This window comes from Parus major, chromosome 1 (assembly GCF_001522545.3).
Source record: "Parus major isolate Abel chromosome 1, Parus_major1.1, whole genome shotgun sequence".
Taxonomy (NCBI): Eukaryota; Metazoa; Chordata; class Aves; order Passeriformes; family Paridae; genus Parus; species Parus major.
The window spans coordinates 32417809-32440401 of record NC_031768.1 but is presented as its reverse complement, the minus strand read 5'-3'; the positions used below and the strand labels follow the sequence as shown (position 1 = coordinate 32440401).

Here is a 22593-nt window from a genome sequence, read left to right as displayed (position 1 = left end):
GTTAAGTCTTAAAGGTTGTGCAGTGTCTTGTTGAAGATTTCATTAGTTATTATTTGTTTTGGCTAGGTTGTTCCTTCTGAAGATGCTGTGACACCATCTGCTGTAACTCCCTCAGCTGTTGCTGCCTCTTCCCGTCCTTTCATTCCAGTCACAGATGATCCTGGAGCTGCCAGTATTATTGCAGAAACTATGACAAAAACCAAAGAAGTAATGTTGTCAATTCTCTTCTCAAAACTTAATTCTTCACTGTGCTTTTATCAAGCAGCTTTTCTGTTTTTTGTGCTTTAAAAGTTATTCTGTAAATGACTGCATTTTTAAACATCTGCCCAAAGACAGAGGGATGTTTGTTGTTTGTTTTGTAGGATGTAGAAAGCCAGAGTAAGGTATCTGGCCCAGAACCGCAGTACTTGGATGAGTTTACAAGTCTCCTGGTACCAGATGACACGCGAGTCATGGTTGACCTGTTAAAACTCGCGGTGTCCAACCGAGCAGGCGAAAAGGGAAGAGATGTTCTCTCAGCCGTGCTGTCTGGCATGGGCACAGCTTACCCACAGGTCAGGTTTTGTTTCTGCTGCATTTTAACTCTGTCCTTTTTTATTACTAGCTTGCTGGTATATTTTCTTGTATTGGAAGTGCAGATCAGCATCCTAAGAAACTTCTTACACATGAAAATTTGAGTTGAACTCAAATGCATGTGAGCTTTAACCATTTCAATGAAAATATTACATGAATATGTGTGTGTGTTGCAGATGTCAGTAACAGACTAATTTCTCCATTTTTCATGCTGCAATTAGACATTAAAATAGAATGTTTTTGTGTATTGGCCAAGTGTTGGTGGGTATTGGAATGCAGCTGAATTAACCAAGCTCTATTTACTCAGTCTCTAGAATGTTAATTTAAAAACTTCCATGGTAGTTCTTTTTTTGCATCTGAGTTTATTTTTCAAATTGATGCAGTCACTATTGCTAGCTAAAAATGCTGTTAGTATATTGTCTTGTTAACCATACAATAATTCTTCTGAACTGTTAATATTTACATTTCATGCATTGAAGCTTTTAATTTTTTACAGTGTGGGGTGTGGGGTTTTTTTTGACATAGCTGGCAGAATGTAATAAATCATATATTATTTATAGAATATATGTACAGTAATGAATTAAAAGCTGTTTAATATTTCTTGTAGCTTTACCTTTCAACTAGTAATTTTCCTAGTGAGTAACAGTACGTTTTTTTTAAGATTTCTAAAACTGTTACTCCTCCTGCTCAATTTGTGGTGATTAGCTATGTATATTTATGTTGGGCTTGAGTTTTCCCAGTAAAATTACATACATGCTATATGTTCACTTACACATTAACTCTGGGTTTTTTTATCATTAATAGTGAGTAACTGAACAGTTTTGGGTTTGTGTGGGGTTTTTGTGTTTTGGATCCAGAATTTTTATTAGAAACTCCTTTAAAATCAGTACTTCTTGCATTTTTTTCCCTAAACAGCATTTTGCAGTATTACATACTGGTTAATATATTTATACCTTTCTAAGCTGGTATAGGCTCTATAGCTTATATTTAATAGTTTGCTTTTTTTTTAAGGGAAAACAATTATTTATGTTGTCATTTACTTACTGAAAACTGAAGTTTTTTGGCTTTTAGTTTTAGGAGTTTTTCTAGCTCTAACACTACCGAAAAGTGTATTTTTGAGTTAATATGATGGTTTACGAATCAGATTTCCAAAAACAAGTTGCTTACTTTAAATTTGGGAAGAATGGTAATTCATGTAGATTTCTTGGATTAATCAAACATACAGTTTGTAGAGTGTTTTGTTTGTTTTCTTTTCTTAGGTTGCTGATATGTTGTTGGAGCTTTGTGTTACAGAACTAGAAGATGTAGCAACTGATTCACAAAGTGGCCGCCTCTCTTCACAACCAGTTGTGGTAGAGAGCAGCCATCCATATACTGATGATACATCTTCTAGTGGCACAGTTAAAATACCAGGTACGAAATTCTTAGAGTTATGTTGCCAGGAGCCAATTATTTTTAAGCCTGCCTGCATTAAATTAATTATTCTTTAGCTTACAAAAACATGTATTGAACTTTTAAAGCCATGTTATGTGTCCTGTTGCTATAAAAAAAGTATTTCTTGAAGCTGATTTCTTACACACCGATGAAAATCTTGATTCTATACAAGGTGCATTTCTGGGTTCACTGGGTGTGGTTTCAGTTGCCTGTCACTGCTGTGCTCCATTCAGTTATGAAGCTGAGAAGGACTTCTTCAGGTTTAGCAATTGAACACTCATCTTCTAGTTTGAGCAAGGGAAACATTTGTTTGTTTTAGTGCTGTCTTTTCATTTAGTGCTTCCTTCAGTAATTTACCTAGTACTTAACAAAAGTTACAGACAACAAGGAGCTATCTGCCTTAAGTGTAAACAGACATTTTTTCTCTTTTGCAACTTCAGTTTTGAATGTTCTGGTATGATCTTTTGTCTGCTAGCCCCTACCTACACAAGCTTGCTGTGATTTAAGCCTTGCAGTGAGAAGAGATTACAGACAAATAATGTCATTAAATCAAAAGAAGTTATTTTTATTAATGGGTGCTATGGCTTCCAAACAACCGTGTTTGATTTCATGTGAATTTCTAAACTGCTGCATTTGCCTGTGATACTGATTGCTCTTTGTTGCTGTTTAGGTGCTGAGGGACTGAGGGTAGAGTTTGACCGCCAGTGTTCCACGGAGCGGCGCCACGATCCGCTCACCATAATGGATGGCGTCAACAGGATTGTGTCCGTCCGATCAGGTGCGGAGAACGAGTGCTTTCCAAAAGTGTCCTGTGTGATTCACTCCTAAATGCTGAAGGAAATGTGCCACTGCCTCTAACTGACTTCTTGTTAGGGTTGTGCCAGTAAAAGAGCGGAAAACTTGTGTAAATTGATACTGTCTTTTAAACTAAAAAGTTTGTAGGATCTAGGCGCAAAGGTTGATCTTGTGTCTTTGGATATAGAGAATCTCTGGGAGGTGCGTGTTAGGTTGTCAAGTTCTTCCATAGAGCGGATAGAGTGTAAAATTAGTGTTTAGCACCCCTGCCAACATGTGTGAATTTCTGTATAATCAAAGTGCATTTTAACAAATTGGAAAAGGATACTCACTTCGCTAGCTTTTTCATTTTTCGGGTAGTATGTAAGAGAAATTTCAGCTTTCATACAGTCAAGACGAATGCTCTTCTGCTGTCAAATGTCCAAAATAGTAGCTTGGTGCTCATTCTTTCTGTTTCCTGCTCTGGTCTTTGTATGTGACTCTACATGAGTTCTTCACGTCTTTAATCTTGATCTCTCTTATTTAATTTTTAAGCATTATTAATTTGTAGTAGATTGTGGAGGAATATTTTTAATCTCATCAAATTTTATTTTGAACTTGCCCACACACTACATTAAGTGCAAAGGTCTCAGTAGTTACTGCCTGTGCAGTCACAGTGTGGGCTTTTCAGGTTGACCCATTTTTTCCCAAAGGTGCTTCATTACTGAGATATTTCTGGTTGCTTCCTGGTTGGAAGCTGTAAGCTTAATTTAATATATAGGTTATTATATATTTTTGTAATGTGAAAGATAATTTGAAAATAGGACAAAGGATCTTAGTAAGCTCTTGTAGTTGCCTCCTGACTGTGGTACTAGGCTATCTGCTAGCGGTGCTAATTGAACTTTTTAAGACTTGGTTTTGAACTTTTTAAGACTTAGTGTAACATCTGTACATTTATGTTCATGTATTTTACATAGCTTTTTTTTCTTGAATGCCTTTGTGCGATGTTTATAATACTTAACCAATTGCTGCTGATGAGTGGCTAGTGTATTGGCTCAGACAGTATAGCTGAGTGTGTTTGTCTTGCCTTCTGTAAAGGTCGTGAGTGGTCAGATTGGTCTAGTGAATTGCGAATCCCAGGGGATGAGTTAAAGTGGAAGTTCATCAGTGATGGGTCTGTGAATGGATGGGGATGGCGATTCACAGTTTACCCCATCATGCCAGCTGCAGGTAAGGTATCACATACATCTACAGGAGGGTAAGAGTAGATTTTATTGTTTTATTTTTACACTGCACTTACTGCATGGCATTTATGTGCCTAAGTTTAATAGTTTGTTTAGATTCATACTTAGGAAGCATATTCAGCTAAGTCCCGAGAGGTGAACTTGTACATAGCGAAGAGAGAAAAATATTTTGTACTCACTCTAGTTTGCCTCTTCATCAGTGAAGAGAGGATACTTCTGGGACACAGGTCATCTGAAATGCCCTTAGTTTTTAAAAACCATCAGTTTTAAAATTATGTAAATTAAGTTATGAACATACATCTTTCTTCCTATCTCTTCAGAGGGAAGTAGAATAGATAACTCATGCAGACTAGAATTCTAGAGAGCTGTGTTTGGTCAACTAAATCCTGCCAATGTTCTGTTCTTATTTCAGTCTGAGGACAAACCTTCCCCAGTTTTTTATTGTCTTTGTTGTTCCTTTTTGTTTCTTGCAGGCCCTAAAGACCTTCTCTCAGATCGTTGCATTCTTTCATGTCCCTCAATGGATTTGGTTACGTGTTTGTTGGATTTTCGCTTAAATTTTGCTTCCAACAGGAGCATAGTTCCTCGCTTGGCAGCTTCTCTTGCAGCTTGTGCTCAACTGAGTGCCTTAGGTGAGTATAGTCTTAAAATTAGGTCTGTTTTTTTGAAGTCACAGTGATTGTTTTAAGTAATTACGCTCTTTGTATGCTTATTTTTCCTTAGCTGCTGGCCACAGAATGTGGGCCTTGCAGAGACTCCGGAAGCTGCTCACCACGGAGTTTGGCCAGTCCATTAACATCAACCGCATCCTAGGGGATAATGAAGGAGAAACACGAGCTTTGGTAAGAAGGCAGTGGTGCTCTCCTCTTCACCTTTTTCACATTAAGATTAAAGTGTACCTGATGTACAACGTTTTTTTGTGTTCATGGCAAAATAGGAAATGGGCCAATGAATAGTCTTCTTGCACGGAAGTCTGTAAAGGTACTCCAGTTCAGAAAGGGAAAAATGGCTAATTCCAAGACATAACAGGTCTGCTTTTTGAATTGCCAAAAAGGGGTAGAAATAATATTGTTTGAACAAGTGGATGGAAACGGTACTTCGCACAGCTAGCTGTAGTTTGGGAAGTTATTTGTGTTTTGGCACAGTCATCTAAATAATGTACTTCCCATAATGCATGCACCATGGCTAACTTTCTGGTTGTGTGGTGTCTCTAGAGTTTCACAGGGAGTGCTTTAGCTGCTTTGGTTAAAGGTCTTCCAGAAGCTTTGCAGCGACAGTTTGACTATGAAGATCCCATTGTGAGAGGTGGCAAACAATTGCTCCACAGCCCTTTCTTTAAGGTAATGCAGTACAATCAGTGAAATAAGACATTAAAATACTTCTGGGATTTCTTTGAGATGTGCTAAGCTCACTTAGTCCTATATCAGTAATGTTTACTGACAAAATCAGAGTACTGCTCCTAAAAAGGAGAATTAAATATACAAAGCTAGAATCCTACTTCTAAAAGAAGAATCAAATACACAAATGAAAAATAAAAAGTAGCTAGCTAGACAGAGAAACTCAGAAAAACTTGTAAGCACAGTTTTTGATTAACTTTTTTAATAGTAGTGTTGCATATTTCTATTTAGTTAGTTTAGTACTCTGAAGGTTTTATTTACATCCAGTTGGAAAACATGACAATGTCTTAAATGGACCCTGTACTCAAAGTAAAAATAAACAAGCTGAGGAAGTCTAGAGAAGAGCAAGAGGAATAAAAGGTGAAAAAGCCTCCTTTGTAGTATAAAAATGAAACTAAGAGGGGTACCTATCTAAACAGAAAGAAAATCTTAAAAGTTTATAGAAGGAGGAAGTAATATATTGTTCACAATATTAATCTGAAACGTTGCTTTGAAGTGGAATCAAACTTTGAAAATTCATTGAATTGTGGAAAGGAGACTTAGTTTAGCAATGGAGGGTAAAATGTTAAGCTCATGGGATTTGATGTGGAAAGAGGTTATGAAAATTTCTGGATTGAAAGAGGAAGGTAGATACCTAACCATGTGAGATAGTGGGGCTACACTTGATGTTACCCCATCCATGAGGGTAGTGAAGATAGCTCTTGAGACTGTTCAGGCCCTACTGGTCTATCTGCTGCTCATCTCTATCAAATGCATACTGATTTGTTGCATATTTTTCATACCTCTCTGAAATGATTTTTTGATTGTCTGAAGGTGCTTGTGGCTCTTGCTTGTGATCTGGAGTTGGACACTCTCCCTTGCTGTGCAGAGACACACAAATGGGCCTGGTTCAGGAGATACTGCATGGCATCCAGGGTTGCTGTGGCTCTTGATAAAAGGACACCCTTACCTCGCCTTTTCCTTGATGAGGTACTGCAGGAATACTTCAAATAGTTACTGGAACATGTGAAAGTGCCTCACGTAAAAAGATACACCGAGTTTGAACTATTTTATGCCAACTGTGATAGGAGTAATCAATAATTTGAATAATGTTGTTTAATGCAAAATATTTCACAGGTGGCAAAGAAAATCCGAGAGTTAATGGCAGATAATGAAAATATGGATGTTCTTCATGAGTGCCATGATGTGTTTAAGAGAGAACAGGATGAGCAGCTTGTCCAGTGGATGAATAGGTAATTTCTTTCAACTGTTACTGGTTTGGTCTTGTGATGCTTTTTTTGCTGTATAATGATAAACTGCATTTTTTGTGACTTTAAAAAGCTGTTTTAAGATTTTGTTTGTTTTGCATTTCCTGCAGACGACCTGATGATTGGACGCTTTCAGCTGGAGGCAGTGGAACTATTTATGGTTGGGGTCATAATCACAGAGGACAGCTTGGTGGAATTGAAGGTGCAAAGGTCAAAGTCCCAACTCCGTGTGAAGCTCTTGCCACCCTTAGACCGGTGCAGTTAATTGGTGGTGAACAGACTCTGTTTGCAGTGACTGCTGATGGGAAAGTAAGGATACAACAAATGATTGCTTGTTTGACTCTCTTGAAATATTTCACCCTCTGTCAGAATGGATTTGGCTAAATGAAAAATAGTGTGCATAGCACGGGTTCATTATTATTGGTATTAGTAACTTTGTTTTTTGTTTTGTTTTTTAAAAATCTGATCTGTACCAACTCCACCAGTATTTTCTAGGACTGCAGTTACTATTGCATTAAATGGCAGAAAGAAGAAATGTATTTGAGATGTCAGCTCAAAAATGTGATCAGATTTCTGTCAAAGTTGGGCACAAGCAGCATGCTCGCAGAGTTCCCTAAAGCAGGGGTGATTATTTCTCTCTGACAGGGGAGAGGGGTAATGTGAGATCGTTTACAGTTGGCTAAATGCAAGTTAGATATTGCAGGATCTAATTTCCAGGTTATCAAATCCTGAACGAAAAGGAATCTCAGTGCAGAAGTTTAGTGTAAGGTATAGGAGAAAAAAAAATCAGTTTATGAGTTTGGAAAGTTTTAATTTTTATACAGATGGCAGCTGTTAAGTACATGATGAAGAATTTTAGCTAGAGCTTTGTGTAACAGTTACATTCGTCTAGTGAGGTACTGTAATGATTCCTTTGGGTCAGTATCATCCTTGTTAATAATTCACAGAAGGGTAAAGGGCAGATTAGTGGCATTTCTTGACATCATTCTGTGAAAAGAAATTACTTTCAAAGAGACAAAAAGAGTGAAAAGCAGTAATTAAAACTGTATTTATGGGACAGAAGGGAAAGAAGCAACTGTGTTTAAGTGTGCATATTCTACAGAAGAAAGAAAACTAGAATAGTGCTGCTTGGAAGGAGAGCTATATGTGATAGATGGTTTTGTAATACTATCAAACAAAGTTATGGTCTCTTGATAGTTTTACAAAATAAGCTTTAGTTTTTCACACTAAATCCATTAAGTCAGTGAGAGTTCTTATTGACTTGAATGTAGCCACATTTTCCCAGATTTCTGTGAAATATTTCAAAATATTTATTTTCCAAAATAGAGAAAATAAGAAGCCTGTAAGAAACTGGGTTTTTAGACTTTGTTGAACTGCATTCTGACACATATATATTAAGAATTCTTCTCTAGAATTCATTTCTAGGGAATGTTCTGTGTGAGGCAAACAAAACTAAATTTTATTCTTTTCTTTAAAGCTGTATGCCACTGGATATGGAGCAGGTGGTAGGCTTGGAATTGGAGGAACAGAATCAGTTTCTACTCCAACTTTACTGGAATCCATTCAACACGTGTTCATAAAGAAAGTTGCAGTGAACTCAGGAGGAAAGCACTGTTTGGCATTGTCTTTTGAGGGAGAAGTTTATTCTTGGGGTGAAGCAGAAGATGGCAAACTTGGTCATGGAAACCGAAGGCAAGTAACACTTGAAAATGTTAGTTATTTAAAAAAAACCCTATTGATGGATACTTACCATACTGCTGTATATTTATAAATTTTTCTAGTCAAAAAGAAATCCTTAGCATATTAAACCAGAGCAAAGCAAATACTCAGCGATTTTAGGTGTCCTCATTCTCATTATTCTCCATACACTGGTGAATGTGAATGGACTGTGCCAGAAGTTTTGTCCAGACAGATGTTTTCTTTCCAGCCCTTGTGATCGCCCTCGTGTGATTGAGTCTCTGAGAGGCATAGAAGTGGTTGACATTGCTGCTGGGGGAGCACACAGCGCTTGTATTACAGCTGCAGGAGACCTTTTCACATGGGGAAAGGGACGATATGGACGCCTGGGCCATGGAGATAGTGAGGACCAACTAAAACCTAAACTGGTAAGAAGCCTTTGGAGCACTAAACACTTCTAGTCCAGTTATTACCTTCTGATTTATAACTTCTTGCATTTCTGCGTACAAAGAGTGAAAGGGCAAGACAGTGGCACGCATTTGTGAGAAATGAACACGCTGCCGTGGTTGAAAGGATAAAATGAAAGAGGAGCTGCAAAACTTTGCTAGCAGTCACCAAGCAGCTTACAAGGAACTTATTTTAGAGATTTAAAGGAAATTTAAAGAAACGAGTTAAGTTTTGTGCTGCTTTGAATGATAGATTGTGCCACCTGGAATCTATTTCAAGTAGTGGCAAGGATAGGAAGGATGTGATCTATGTGGATCACCAACCTTTTACTTTGTGATTCCAAATCCCATACTTCATCACTAGGTGGCATCATTTCAAAGGATGTCGACTAAATTCAGATTATGATGCAAATGCTAAAAATGTAAACTAGTAAAAGACTATTGGAAAATAACACTTTTTTATTCCCCTACTGTATTCAGTACATGCCCAGAGTGCCTGAAATTATTTTAATAGAATATAGTCTTTGATAACCTTAGATGTTTTGTATTGTTTTCCCTGACATTGAGGTTTAAAAAATTCAACTAGTTCACCACTTCAAAAAAATAAATCCTGTATGTAAAATACATAGTTGGTTTTCATTTTGCAGTTTTAAAAGAGCAAAGCTCTTAGAGTTGCCTTTGTTTCCTTGTTCCTGTGCGGTTTCAGACTTGTAGATCCAGTTATTACCTCTTCTAGATGAGTTTGTCATCTTTTGTGAAAGTAAATAGCTGAGTTTTATGGTGAATAAAAATGGGTGATTTCATTCCAGGTGGAAGCTCTCCAGGGGTACCGTGTGATTGATATAGCCTGTGGCAGTGGAGATGCACAGACACTGTGCCTCACTGATGATGATACAGTCTGGTCCTGGGGTGATGGAGATTATGGAAAACTTGGGAGAGGAGGCAGTGATGGCTGTAAAGTACCAATGAAGGTATTTCTGTGTAATTTTTTCATCTCTTTAGAAACTATGAGGTTGTTGGAGAACACTGAAGACAGATTTGTCAATGTGTGCAAACTTTCATCCATCCTGGAACATCAGGATTCTTCTGGTTAAGATGAACTTTGTAGGCTGCAATAACAAGACTTTAAGCTTTGTGCTGACTGTTAAAGTTGCATTTGAAGGTTTTTCTTTGGAAAACATTGCTGGCTTAAATAATGTTTTTGATTTTCATATTTGGTTCCTGTCAAAACATTAGGTTTTGCCAAGAAATCCTCATGTTTCCTCGTATTAATAAATTCACACATAGTAGTCAATGACATGTCATTGGCAATAATCATAATAGTCCAGAAAGGGGTATCAACTCATTGAAAAGTAATCTTACTTTATATTAAACCCTTTCTGTGAATGCATGGTTCACTTGGAATTTTTTCACATGTTACCGATGAAATCCACGTAGCCATTAAATTTGAATTCCAGCATTTGTTGTGAAGGTGAATGCTGCTTCTGTTTGAGAAATGTCTGTCACTGTGTATACCTATGCACAGTGGATTTTAGATACTGAATCCAGAATCACACTTAATTATTTGGATACAGGTATCCCCATTCTATTTCCATATGTTTCCAGCATGATGTAACATAATATAAAAATAGCTTGTTTATGTTTCAACAGTTAGTCTGGTAGGACTGATGGTAAAGCAGCATAAGGTCCTACACAGAATAAATAGGAAAGGTCTGCTGGAGATAAAATATTTATGTTATGTCAGCAGAATCACATCCATGTCATACAAGCTAAGGATGATTATGAGTGTTAGTAGACAAAGCCTTAATTGTTTCTAGTCTGGGAAATTGCAGAATAACTATGGGCAAAACATAGTAGAGGTGATCTTCAACAGTTTGTGAAATTTGAGCTTCTTTTTAGTGCTTAAGCAATAAATGGTAGAAAGATGAAAGGAGTGGAATTCTTCTAACTCAAATATTTTGATTTGTAAATATACAAGTAGACATACGGTAGCATGTTGTATTTTACTTAAGACAGTTCAGTCTACAGTCTCCTTAATTAACTAATTTAATTTTCATTTGATATTGTTTTTCTAGATTGATTCCCTCACAGGTCTTGGAGTGGTTAAAGTAGAATGTGGATCACAATTTTCTGTGGCCCTAACCAAGTCTGGAGCTGTCTATACATGGTAAGTATTCTATATTTGTTATTTAGACAGTGTTAGATGTCATCTTGTCTGTAACAGATATCAGTTTACACTTCCTTCACTGTCTTGATCTTCTCTTACAAAAACTTTTTCAGTTCCTGAGTCTTTATTAGTAATAAAATCTCCCACTTTAGGGAACATTTTCTAGTACCATGAATGAAAAATCCAAGTATTTTGTCTTGGAAACCTAAGCACAGGGTTATAATTCCAGACACTGGCCACTGGGAGATGCAGAACTTCCAAGGAGGTCAGTAGAATTATAAGCATGAAGTGTCATGCAGGGCAGAAGGCGATAGCATAAATAACATTCTCATGTATTACCAAAATTGTGTCTAGCTTGTGGCTATAGTCTGAGAATTTGATTTTAAAAATTCTTGTTTAAGTCTTTCTTACACCATTCCAAATTTTGTAGTTTAAACTGCTAGAAATGTTTAAAAAGACCTAGCAAAATATCTTCCCAACTTCCCTCATCTACCTTATTTGTATGACGTTTGGGTATCCGTAAAACTGTATGAAGATCCAGTCTCTGAGATCAGTAAATACACTCTTTTTGCAGATGAATGCTTCTAATACTTAACTCCTTTAAGAGTTAAAAATAAAGATCACCCTCTGGAAAAGTGATAGAAGGATCTACCCAGATTAAGTAGGAATATTGTATTGGAAGTGTAAGGATCTGTACTGAGTCAGCAGAATCGCATCCATACAAAGTAGCGATGTTTCATGTTGAATGTTTGGAGCGTATTTTGGTATTGGATTTTATAAGTACATCTATAGGTCGAATGTCAGCCTGTCATTACATTTTTTTCCACAGCTAAAACAGTTTTTAAATGTTTACTTCTCTGTGCAGGGGCAAGGGAGATTATCATCGCTTAGGCCATGGATCTGATGACCATGTTAGAAGACCACGACAAGTGCAGGGACTGCAAGGGAAGAAAGTTATTGCCATTGCTACAGGGTCTTTGCACTGTGTTTGCTGCACTGAAGATGGTATAAAAATCAAATAATTTATTTATTTTTTAGGGCTGTATTTGAAAAAATTGAAACTTTAGCTTTTAGTCGACTGTTGGTAGGTTGTCCTTGCTAAAAATGCTGGTTCTCTGTGTGCATGGACATATTTTGTATTTGCAGATGTTGCATATTTCTTGAGCAGCAAGCATAACATTGATTTAAATGATCACATAAAACTAAATTAGTGAAAATTAACGAATTCAAGTTGCATAAGCACTGATGATTAAAGAAAAATACAGAGCTCTAAAGGTGATTACAGAATGGTCAAGCAGTAGCATTGAATGGAATTGGCTTTTTTATTTTTTTTATTTTTTAATATTTTTTTTCAGTGTCTTGTGAGCTTGTTCAAGTGTTTAACTTGCTAAATGAAGCACTGCACAAACAATATTGCTTCTTACATAGCCAGATGAGATAGTGAATGTTCTTTGTAGCAGATTCGCTCGCACAATTAACAAGTCTGCACAATAACTGAGTGTTTTATAGGTGCTATGGAAATATAGATGCTGAAAATGAATGTGAGTAATGAATATAGCTGCAGAAAATGAATGCTCAGGAATGAGGTTGTTACTCTAGAAGTATTTCCCAATTATCATGGAACAGCAAGCTCCCATTTTAATATCTTGTCTAGTAATACAGCTTATTATAGGATTTTTGTCTTATACAAAATATTAAGCCATTTAATTTTTTTTTTCATATTGGCTTTGCTTTTGCTATGAAACTGTCAAATACAGGCTGTTCCTGATGTTCTGTTACAGAGTATGGTGCTCTACCATCTCCTATTCTGGAGCAGAACCTTTCAGTTATGCAAGCTATGAGGAAAGAAATGCATCTTACGCTAGCTGCTCTATAGAGACTGTGGACCTGACTGTGTCAATCAAGATTTATTTGCGCTAGATAGTGGGTTTCAGAATGGCCATCAGTCACAGAAATCTTGTTTACAGCCTTATCTGGTTAAATAATTGACAATTTTATTAAAAGGTTGTATTAAAAATATTAGCCTCAGGATAATAATTTTTTTTTATTGGTTTAGGGGAAGTGTATACTTGGGGAGATAATGATGAAGGGCAGCTTGGAGATGGAACAACTAATGCCATCCAAAGACCACGTCTGGTTGCAGCACTTCAGGGTAAAAAGATCAACAGAGTAGCCTGTGGTTCAGCACATACTTTAGCTTGGTCAACCAGTAAACCTGCTAATGCTGGCAAGCTGCCTACACAGGTAATGATTTTGGCTTATTGAATTCAGATTTGAAACATTACTTAGTGTGCTTATTGCTGACCTTTCAGTAAATGTATTTCCTTTCCAAATCCCTGCATAAGCTCAGTGTGCTTTGGTTTGACTTCAAGTTTGAGCCAGTTACTTTGTTTTACTTCTCTATTTCCAAAGGATTCCATTTTTCTAAGCTGAAAAAGCCTCTTCATTCAGTTTTTAATCCAAATGTGGAACAGTAACTCTTTTTGAAAATTGGCAGGAATTTAATTCTGCCTTGCAGCTATGAAAATGTTATGCCTTCCAAGGGAGTTCTTTGTTGGTTTATATTGAGAAGACTTTTTTTTTGAATATTCTGTATTTCAGCTACGCCTGAAAGTAGTGATAACAGGATGTAAAATGTATTTGTTTATGGATAAATTGTAAAATATGGACCAACATTTGTATTCTAGCTATCATATAATGGTTGAGTTTAGATGGATACTGTTAGTATCTTTCATAAACAAATGAACTCTATGTATGAAGTACTGACAGTGTGAATAAGCAAATATCTGAATTTCTAATACAAGTTTACCTACAAATTAAAAGATTGTTCTCTTGAATACAATAAAGTGTATAATAATTACAATTTACATGCGGATATCATTGCCTTATCATAGGTTCCTATGGAGTACAATCATCTGCAGGAAATTCCCATCATTTCATTAAGAAATAGGCTTCTGCTCCTGCATCACATTTCAGAACTCTTCTGTCCTTGCATTCCAATGTTTGATCTTGAAGGAAGACTTGATGAAACTGGCCAAGGACCCTCAGTTGGGTTTGACACGTTACGGGGAATACTGATATCACAGGGAAAGGTATTTTATCAAAATGTTTCTAAGGGAGAGATTTGTAACCATAACAGAGAAGTACTGTTTAAGTTGTTTCTGAAGAAAAAGGAGCTGTGTATCTTAATTTGTTCTGTAAATTGTGTATCAGATATTTGCAACCTGATGATGCAAACTTCTTTCTTTGTGTTCTTTCTACAATGTTTTTCTCAGTTCTTCATCATAGTGCTTTTATGCGTTGATCTTGAAAATAACTGTATGTTGTAAATCTTCAGTTTGTAGTATAGCTGAATTCTTCTAGAGTATTAAATGGATGATATTCTGGAAAAAATGTAAGATAGCAGACAATGACCAATTCATACCTGTTTGTATTTCAGTTATCAAGGTCAGGTGATATACTGGTTAATGCAAAGCTCTGTGCAGGTACAAACTTGTTTTAGACTGAGCTAAAAGTGAAAATAGAATTACCTAGGAGTTCAATCTCAAGTGCTAGGCAAAGTGTTTTTTTCTAGTTAAGTGAAGTCAGTCACGAGAAAATGTAGATAGCTGTAATGCTTCAAAGCCGCAACACTTATTCAAAACTTCAGGTATGATAAGCCATAAAAACTTGATTTACCTTCAGTATAATCATCAGTTTTAGGTCTGAATTTTCTCAATGTCACAGTAATTTGTCTGACTGAAAAAGAAAACATTATACAAACAGACAGAATCTGCTGGGAGATATCTTTGAAAAGAGAATTGGTTAAGTTTCCCCTGCAGTGCTGTTCTGTGTCCTTAAATAAGACACATGGCCTGTAACTAGACTTCTTAGGGTCTGTTGTCTCAGGGTCTCTTTCTCTAGACTCCAGTAAAATTGTGTAGTAGAACAACCAAGCTGTGTAGCTAACTTCACAGACCAAGGGAAGTCATCAAAACCTAAACTAGAAAGGAAATCCTTGCTGTTCCATTCATGAGATTTTTGTTTGTTAATGCTATTAATTCTGAGTTTTACATATGTAATGTTACATGTAAGAATGCGTGTGCAGGAGGCACATTCAGCCTAATTTACTTGAGTCTGCAGAATAGTTACAGAAGGGCTTCAGGCATAAGATATAATGGGATATCAGTGATTAATACATCAGAAGCATTCATGAGGCATCAGAGGTTGTGATGCCATATTCGTGTCTTGCCATTTAAGTCAAGCTTACCTTCAGAGATTCTAAAGACTTTAAAATCTTCTTAATCTTGCTTGAAATTGACTGTAAAATTATATCCAAATATTTAATGAGGGATCCTCAGATACTTAAATAAGCTTTTTTAAAAAAATTGTTGCTTATTTGTTGTTTATTTCTTGCTTTCCATAGCAAGATGATCTCATCTTTGGCTTTTTTGGTTGTCATTTTCTGATGTTAATCATTCTCTGTATCCTTACATTTCTCTGGTATAAATTAATTTATACTTGTACTCAGCAATACATTGGTTGCTTAATAATTGTATCTGGGTGCAGTGCAACCTTTCAAGCCATGATTTTAAGTGATACAGATCAGACTTTGTTTACTTTTTTAGTATCCCCACTGTTTCAGACATGAAACATAGCACAAATAACATTGACTCGCATCTTGTACCTTCATATTCAGGTGCTTTTTTATTTCCTGGCTTCAACTATGTGTTTTGCTGCAAAATATGTGCAGGGTTCTAACTTGGCTTCAGTTTTGCCATTATCTGTTTGTTTTTTTTTTTTTCTTTAGGAGGCAGCTTTCAGAAAAGTTGTGCAAGCTACTATGGTGAGAGATCGTCAGCACGGGCCAGTTGTGGAGCTCAACAGGATACAGGTATCTTCAGCTGAAGTGCTGATTTCCTCTCTGCATGTAGCTCACAGTGCTGAGTTGGTCATAACCCTTTCTTTGTTTCAGCTGTTTGGTATCTGAATGCTAAAGAGTTTAATTTTTGTCAGAGAATCAAACAATAAAGAAGTGACTGCAGTTTTAGGGCTGCTTATATTTTTTTCAGTATGTTTTTGTCCATACTGCAGTTGTTAGGGGAGAGGGTGACCCTTGTTGAAATGTTAAGCGAATGATTAAGACTCTTAAGGAGCAGAGTATGTCCTGCTTGATAAAGGACTGCCATTTCAGAACTCACTACATTAGATAGCTTAAGAGAGTAGTGATTCTGATGCTTTTCTTACCTTTCCAAATGCTCAGCTGAATGAAGGCTAAGAAAAAAAAAAAGAAAAAAAGGAAAGGAGAGGAAGCTCCTGGATCTAATTAAAATTCAGGATGATAAACTCTTATCCTTTGCTGGTCATCACATGTAGTCATATTGATTGCAGAAGTCTTTGATATAAAAAGGCTTTTTTCTTTATCATTCATGTTAGGAAATGTAATGTTGTGCCCTAGGCCAGATATGCCTTTTTTCCATTGATAGTTTTGTAACACAGAATAGTAAAACATTGTTTTCATTTAAATGGACTGCAGCCTGATCAGAGTCCTCATGCATTTCTTTCCTGTTGTGGTGGGTTCTTTTTTTTTTTTTTTTCACTAAACATTAGCATTTGTAAGGTTAGAGTAGAGAAACTGGGAAAATTTAAACTTATTTTCTGTTAGCGAACAGACACATGCTATTTTGGCTGAACCCTCTTTCTTTGCAATTTTCTGTGAACATTTAAAATTACTTGTGCTAGTGTTCCGTGACTGTCTTGTTCTAGTTTATTAGAATTATAGAATCTCTAAGTTTTTACTTATTGACTCCAGCTGTATTATTTGGGAAGCTGAAGAGAGTACCAGAGATTTTTTGCTTCCTTTTTAAAGTGTGTGTTGAATTCAGAAAGTCCAATGCATCATGCTAGTATTTTAAGCAGAAAACTAGTGATGAGTAGGTTTTGGGATAGTTTCCTAGTGTCCTCCTTCATTAGTTGAGATAGGCTTTCTCTTGTATTTCAGATTGTTATTTAAATCTGTCTTGAACCCTAGAAAAGAATTGGCAGCTTCCCTTCTTCATAGCTTCTGGAGGAAATAAAATATTGCTGTAACTAACTTTGTTAATTTAGCCAAGTGAAGACTAAAAAAGGTCATGTTCATAAAGTGGCCTGATTAGGCAGTACCAAATCTGGCTTACAATTTCTTGAGTTAGCTTTTGCTCAGAATGACAATATGGATTCTGAAACTGTTTGATCCTTTATAATATTTAATTGAAGATTCAAGGCTGCTTTATGTAGTCTCAAAAAAGCTAAATGTCAGTGTCAAAATTTTTCCTCTTACTTGCAGTTGTAAGTTAAAGTGCAGATGGACTTTAAGACCTCTTGGCTTTCAGAAGACTCTTGCACTTTATAGATTATATGGTGCAGTCATTTCATTTAATCTTCCTTGGTATAAAAAATCCAGATGAGTTTTTAATTGAAGCTTGTTTTCCAGGTATTGACTTGTCTTCTGCAATAATTCCTCAGTGAGCCTTGCTGTTTGTTTAGTGGTTTCTCTGGAAGTACCAGAACTGAACATCAGATTAAACCCAAGCAAAGCAACTCTCCCTTATCCTGGGGTCCAGTGTTACAGGGACCAGATCACATTCACCTTCCATTCTTCTTGGCTCTGGGTCTTTTCTGTTGGGAGCCTTGTAATGGTGGGACGTGGTAGTTTTCCGTAGTTTTTCTGCTCAGAATATGTGAAAAACAATGTGATGGCTGTACTGTAACTCAACTAAGTGCCAGCCTAGTGTTTTATGGCAGAAAATAGAGTGTAGATACTTTATGCTTTGAGCTGTAGCATGGAGGCAAGCTCGGATGCACAGAAACAGTATGGGATGCTGTTGGAGGACTGCATAGGGCAGAAGAAACCAAATTTCATGCAGGTTTATCCATACTACTTTTTGGGAATAGTCATTAAGTAAAAGGTTCCAGAACAACACCTGGGCCCTGTTCTGGAAAGGTGTAAAATAAACAGTCAAAAACTAAGCCAAAAGTGAACTAATGGTTGAATGACTAGCCAGGGTTCCAGTGCTCAGTTTTACTTGCTGACCCTCTTACTTGCAGATGAGATTTTCCTAGTGTTTAAGTTGTGGTGTAGTTCATGCAGTGTCAAATGGACAGTATGTTTTGACCTATAAGCAGATACTTTCATAATGTTGTTAAAACACATCTTTGCACAGCAGTTGAAAATAATTTCTTCCTTTTCAAAAGGAAGTGAATTTCAGTTATTAAGGAGAATGTCTACTTTCATGAATGTAATATGGCAAAGAATCTCCTGATTTAATGTTCTTTACTCTCAAGGGAGGAAGGTGATATGTATGGGTATATGAAGTACCACTTTAAGACTAGTTTCTTCCACCTCACAAGGACTCCTTATGAAATGTAGGTTATAGGAATCTCACTAACATGATGAGTAAAAATGATCTGATCTTAAAGTAGGCACAGCATATGAATGAATTAATGATTTGTTCTTTTTGAGTGTTATTTCAAATTAATTAACATCCCTCCTTTCTGGTTATTGTCTTCTCCCTTATCAAAAGTACTTTTAAAGAACACTCATTTCCTGACTGCTCTAATTTTCCTACACTGATTAGACTAAGGTTTTTTGTCTGCTTATGTAGAATAATCTTTTCTCTTCATCCTTTTCTACTCTTATTTATTCTGTAGCATTTAAGTTTGACCATAGAAAACTGAAACTCAGGCTACAAGTAAGAACTGTGTGCTTTTAGAATTATTACAGTGATACTTACCTACCTCTTCTGGTGATTTTGTGACATATCTTTGAATTGTGTTTATTTTCTTCATAGATCTGTCATAACTGTATGTATTTCTTAGCTGATTCCAACTTAGAAGCTGCCATCTTTTTGTAAATCCTTCTTTGTTAGTGTCTGAGTGCATAGCTTTATGGACTAGGTTTTTCCCAGCTTCTGGGAGAGAAGTCTTCTGGGTTGAAGAGAGCCTCATAGGATGGCCAGTATTTTTCAAGCTGCTTAAGACTAATACAGAGTTTCTCAATTTAAAACTTCTTGGGCATACAAATTTCTCAGAAATCCACTGAATTAAAACCGGCTTGTGTTGATAGAGAACATCTTGCACATGAGGAGGATCTGGGTATCTCAGCTTTTCACTAGAACCTGAGAGAAATCTGCTGGTTCTTTTATCCAGAGCCATCAGAAATACTCAGCATAAGAACAGCTGGATTTTGAGATGCACTGCAGCCTGTAGTGTGACTAAATATAGTGGGACAAGTTTTGGCTATTTCTGAACAAACAGCCTTGTGGATATTGGTCATCTATGTGCAGAAGTCCATTTGCAGTCAGGACAGGTTGAGAAGATAAATTGCAGAACACCAGGCAGGGAAAAAATTGCCTTGTGTTTCTTCAGCTCTCTGTTCACTTTCCATTTCTTTCCTCTCTGTGCTGGTGAAATACTTTTTTGTATTCTTACCCTCTTTGTGTGCATCTCTTGCAGCAAAATCCCATGGAAATTTACTTGTATGCCAGTCTTAGGGATCTTCATCAGATATTAAAACACACTTTTTCTGTAGGTGCCTAAGAATACATTACCTGTGTATCTATATATACATATGTATTTTGATAGTATTTACTTGTTTTTAGAGCCCCCTATTAAGTATCACAGATGCATGTTTAGTCATTACTATTAATGAATGTAAGAGTAACACATATTGAGTTTTCTGGCACAATCTCTAATCTGAAAAATTTAGCCAGATTTGTCAGTTGAATCTGTGAGGAGAGATAGAATGAATTAACAAAATGGACTGAAATCAGAAAAACGGAAATAGCCAAGTAATCAGCTGCTTCCTTAGAAGTAAGAGAAGAAGTCTTTATCATCAGACTTCATCTTTTCTGTCCCTCTGTCTTTCCACTTTCCTTTAAAGATGAACAGATATAGTGCTGATTACTGACAGATGAAATTAAAGATAAGGTTTTGGTGGTTGGGTAAACTGAAGATTCCTTATTTATCTGCATAGTGATGCCAGTTGAAATATGTTCTTCAGTGACTTTTATAATGTGCTTATTCAATAGGTAAAACGTTCCAGGAGTAAAGGAGGACTGGCTGGACCTGATGGTACAAAGTCAGTGTTTGGACAGATGTGTGCTAAAATGAGTTCCTTTAGCCCTGATAGCCTTCTGCTTCCTCATCGTGTTTGGAAAGTCAAGTTTGTTGGTAAGAAAGTTCTCAACACTCTATGCCTTCCTACTTTGCACTTAAATTTACAGTTTTCTTTGGATTTACTCTTTTTGGAGAACCTGAAGGAAGGAAGGAAGTGTGTGGGCAGAGGAAGATGCTCAAAATGTTGGAATGTAGAAAACCTTTCAAAGTGATTTTATAAAACCCCTCAAGATTAATGTGTGTCTGTAATTCTCTTCAGGTTCTGGGACAGCTCTTCTGCTTACAGCAAATGTTCTTCAAAACCTAAACCTAATTTTTCAGCTGTCTGAATTGGCAGATAATCCTGGCTAGCTAGTTTTACTGGTAGGGTTGTTTTTACAATTCGCCTGTGACTGAGCTTTTTAATGATAAATATTTTAAGATTGAAGAGCCATTCTATCTATTGTATATAGGCTAAATTAAACATACCTACTTTAAAATACCACTCACGAAAAAGCAACATTATTACTCTTCTATTTCTGTTGTATTTTATTGTGATTCGCATACGGGACAAAATATTTTTTGCACTCTGTTAAAATAGTATTTTTGGCATTGTGATGTGTCATACAATCTAAAGAATATGTTTTACAATGAACTCGAAACATCTAAATACAGAGTCAGACTTCTAGGGTTTTCATATGAAGGGATACAAAACTGCAGCTTTTAGTAAACTTTTGTTTACTCAATTATCCCCAGAGAGGAAATACAATTTGTTTCAATACTTCAGTTATTTTTGAAAGAATATTTAATTTTGAGCCTTTTTTCTTCTCCAAGGTGAATCTGTGGATGACTGTGGTGGAGGTTATAGTGAATCAATAGCAGAAATGTGTGAGGAACTTCAGAATGGGCTGACCCCTCTGTTAATTGTGACACCAAATGGAAGAGATGAATCTGGAGCAAACAGAGATTGTTTCCTATTAAATCCTGCTGCCAAGTCACTCCTGCATATGAACATGTTTCGCTTTCTTGGTAATTTCTTAGCAACTTTGTGACATCCTGTGTTCTTTATGTGTAGTCAGACTATCTTGAATCTAATAAAACCAATAAACAATGTTTAAACTTACAGGTGTACTTCTGGGCATTGCTATCCGGACTGGCAGCCCTCTGAGCCTCAACCTGGCTGAGCCAGTGTGGAAACAGCTTGCAGGAATGAACCTCACAATTGCTGATCTCAGTGAGGTGAGAAGGAACTTCCTGGGTAGGATATAGCTTACAGAAAACAAGCAGACTCTAGTGTAAACTTCTCAAGTGATTGGTCTCCCTGGTTTTTATGTGCTTGTATTTTGACTGGCCTTTTAAATTTTGAGCCACAATACAAGGGTGATTTATACTGACTGTTAAAACTGTAAATATAAGTTGTTCAAGAGTAGTTAAATAATCTATATGAATTCTAGAGCATTCTCAAATCTTCTCATGGTTTTGACTAGGCAATCTTTGTGGCTCAGTTCCTACTTCCCAGTAAACCTTTCTGTAGCTGCTACTGTCTGTTGCACCAAGTTGTGGTAACTGATTTGAGGGCACGTGCCTGCACTGTTTTGAAGTAAAAGAAAGTAAGTCAAACTGTTACTAGTTTGTGCTCACATACTGAATTTCACAAGCTTTCAATTTCTGTTTAGGAAGCTCAGTAAATGTGGACTAAGACTTAGGTCTTTATTATGAAGAAAATTTCCTTCTCAAATACTGTCATGTAGAAATGTACTTCCTATAAAAGCTTTGAGTCATTTACTTGTCAGTGAGGGGATTCCTTTTGTACCAAACCCAGTGCTGGTAAGGATGATTATGCTTTTAAGCTTTAAATCCATTTTCTTATATGGTTTCTTGGCAAAGGCCCTCCAAAAAGATTCAAATCTAGAATATGTGCACTCTCCCACATCCAATATAATGAAATTTTATGTAAAGCACTAAGCCATTTTATGGCTTTGAATTCAAGTTAGAGGAGTTTTGGTCAGACATTGGTCAAAGCTTTGGTGGGTGACACATGATGCACTGCTTTTGGTATGCAAGAGATACTGTTGTATAGTGCTTGTAAACTGACTTTAATTCAGGTTTCTTACTTTCAAAGGTTGATAAAGATTTTATTCCTGGGCTTATGTACATTCGAGACAATGAAGCTACTTCAGAAGAATTTGAAGCAATGAGCCTCCCATTCACTGTGCCTAATGCAAGTGGTCAAGATATTCAGCTGAGTTCCAAGTACACCCATATTACACTGGATAACAGAGCAGAATATGTGAGGCTGGCAATAAACTACAGGTTTGTTGAATAAATCATTACAATTACTGATATGAATGTATATTTAATTTTTAAAAATACATACCAGCTTTTAAACAACATGCTGATTAGCCTGCTTATACAAGTTACATGTATACATGAATTAGCCTGTTATGTACAAGTATTTTAATATTTTCATGTGATTACAGTGTTGATTTTCTGATTTCACTTACCATATCCAAGGAGAAA

The 22593-nt window shown here is 36.4% G+C and overlaps 1 protein-coding gene across 4 annotated transcripts in view; it reads left to right on the top strand.

Annotated features, from left to right (window-relative positions):
* The window catches only part of HERC2 (HECT and RLD domain containing E3 ubiquitin protein ligase 2), a 102443-nt gene that overhangs the window by 75906 nt on the left and 3944 nt on the right, over nt 1-22593 (top strand). For 3 of the 4 annotated variants that reach the window (XM_015626999.3, XM_015626978.3, XM_015626991.3), the window contains exons 68-90: nt 67-207; nt 363-554; nt 1833-1986; nt 2678-2785; nt 3880-4011; nt 4499-4657; nt 4749-4867; nt 5240-5365; nt 6236-6391; nt 6539-6654; nt 6780-6978; nt 8147-8361; nt 8597-8774; nt 9602-9763; nt 10868-10959; nt 11825-11964; nt 13016-13203; nt 13854-14051; nt 15749-15832; nt 20007-20148; nt 20908-21102; nt 21200-21312; nt 22196-22386. In XM_015626999.3, coding sequence (XP_015482485.1) covers nt 67-207; nt 363-554; nt 1833-1986; nt 2678-2785; nt 3880-4011; nt 4499-4657; nt 4749-4867; nt 5240-5365; nt 6236-6391; nt 6539-6654; nt 6780-6978; nt 8147-8361; nt 8597-8774; nt 9602-9763; nt 10868-10959; nt 11825-11964; nt 13016-13203; nt 13854-14051; nt 15749-15832; nt 20007-20148; nt 20908-21102; nt 21200-21312; nt 22196-22386 — 3500 coding nt within the window. Of the gene's footprint in view, nt 1-66; nt 208-362; nt 555-1832; nt 1987-2677; nt 2786-3879; nt 4012-4498; nt 4658-4748; nt 4868-5239; nt 5366-6235; nt 6392-6538; nt 6655-6779; nt 6979-8146; nt 8362-8596; nt 8775-9601; nt 9764-10867; nt 10960-11824; nt 11965-13015; nt 13204-13853; nt 14052-15748; nt 15833-20006; nt 20149-20907; nt 21103-21199; nt 21313-22178; nt 22387-22593 lie in introns of all 4 variants that reach the window. The other variant, XR_004496946.1, reaches the window with a different exon arrangement.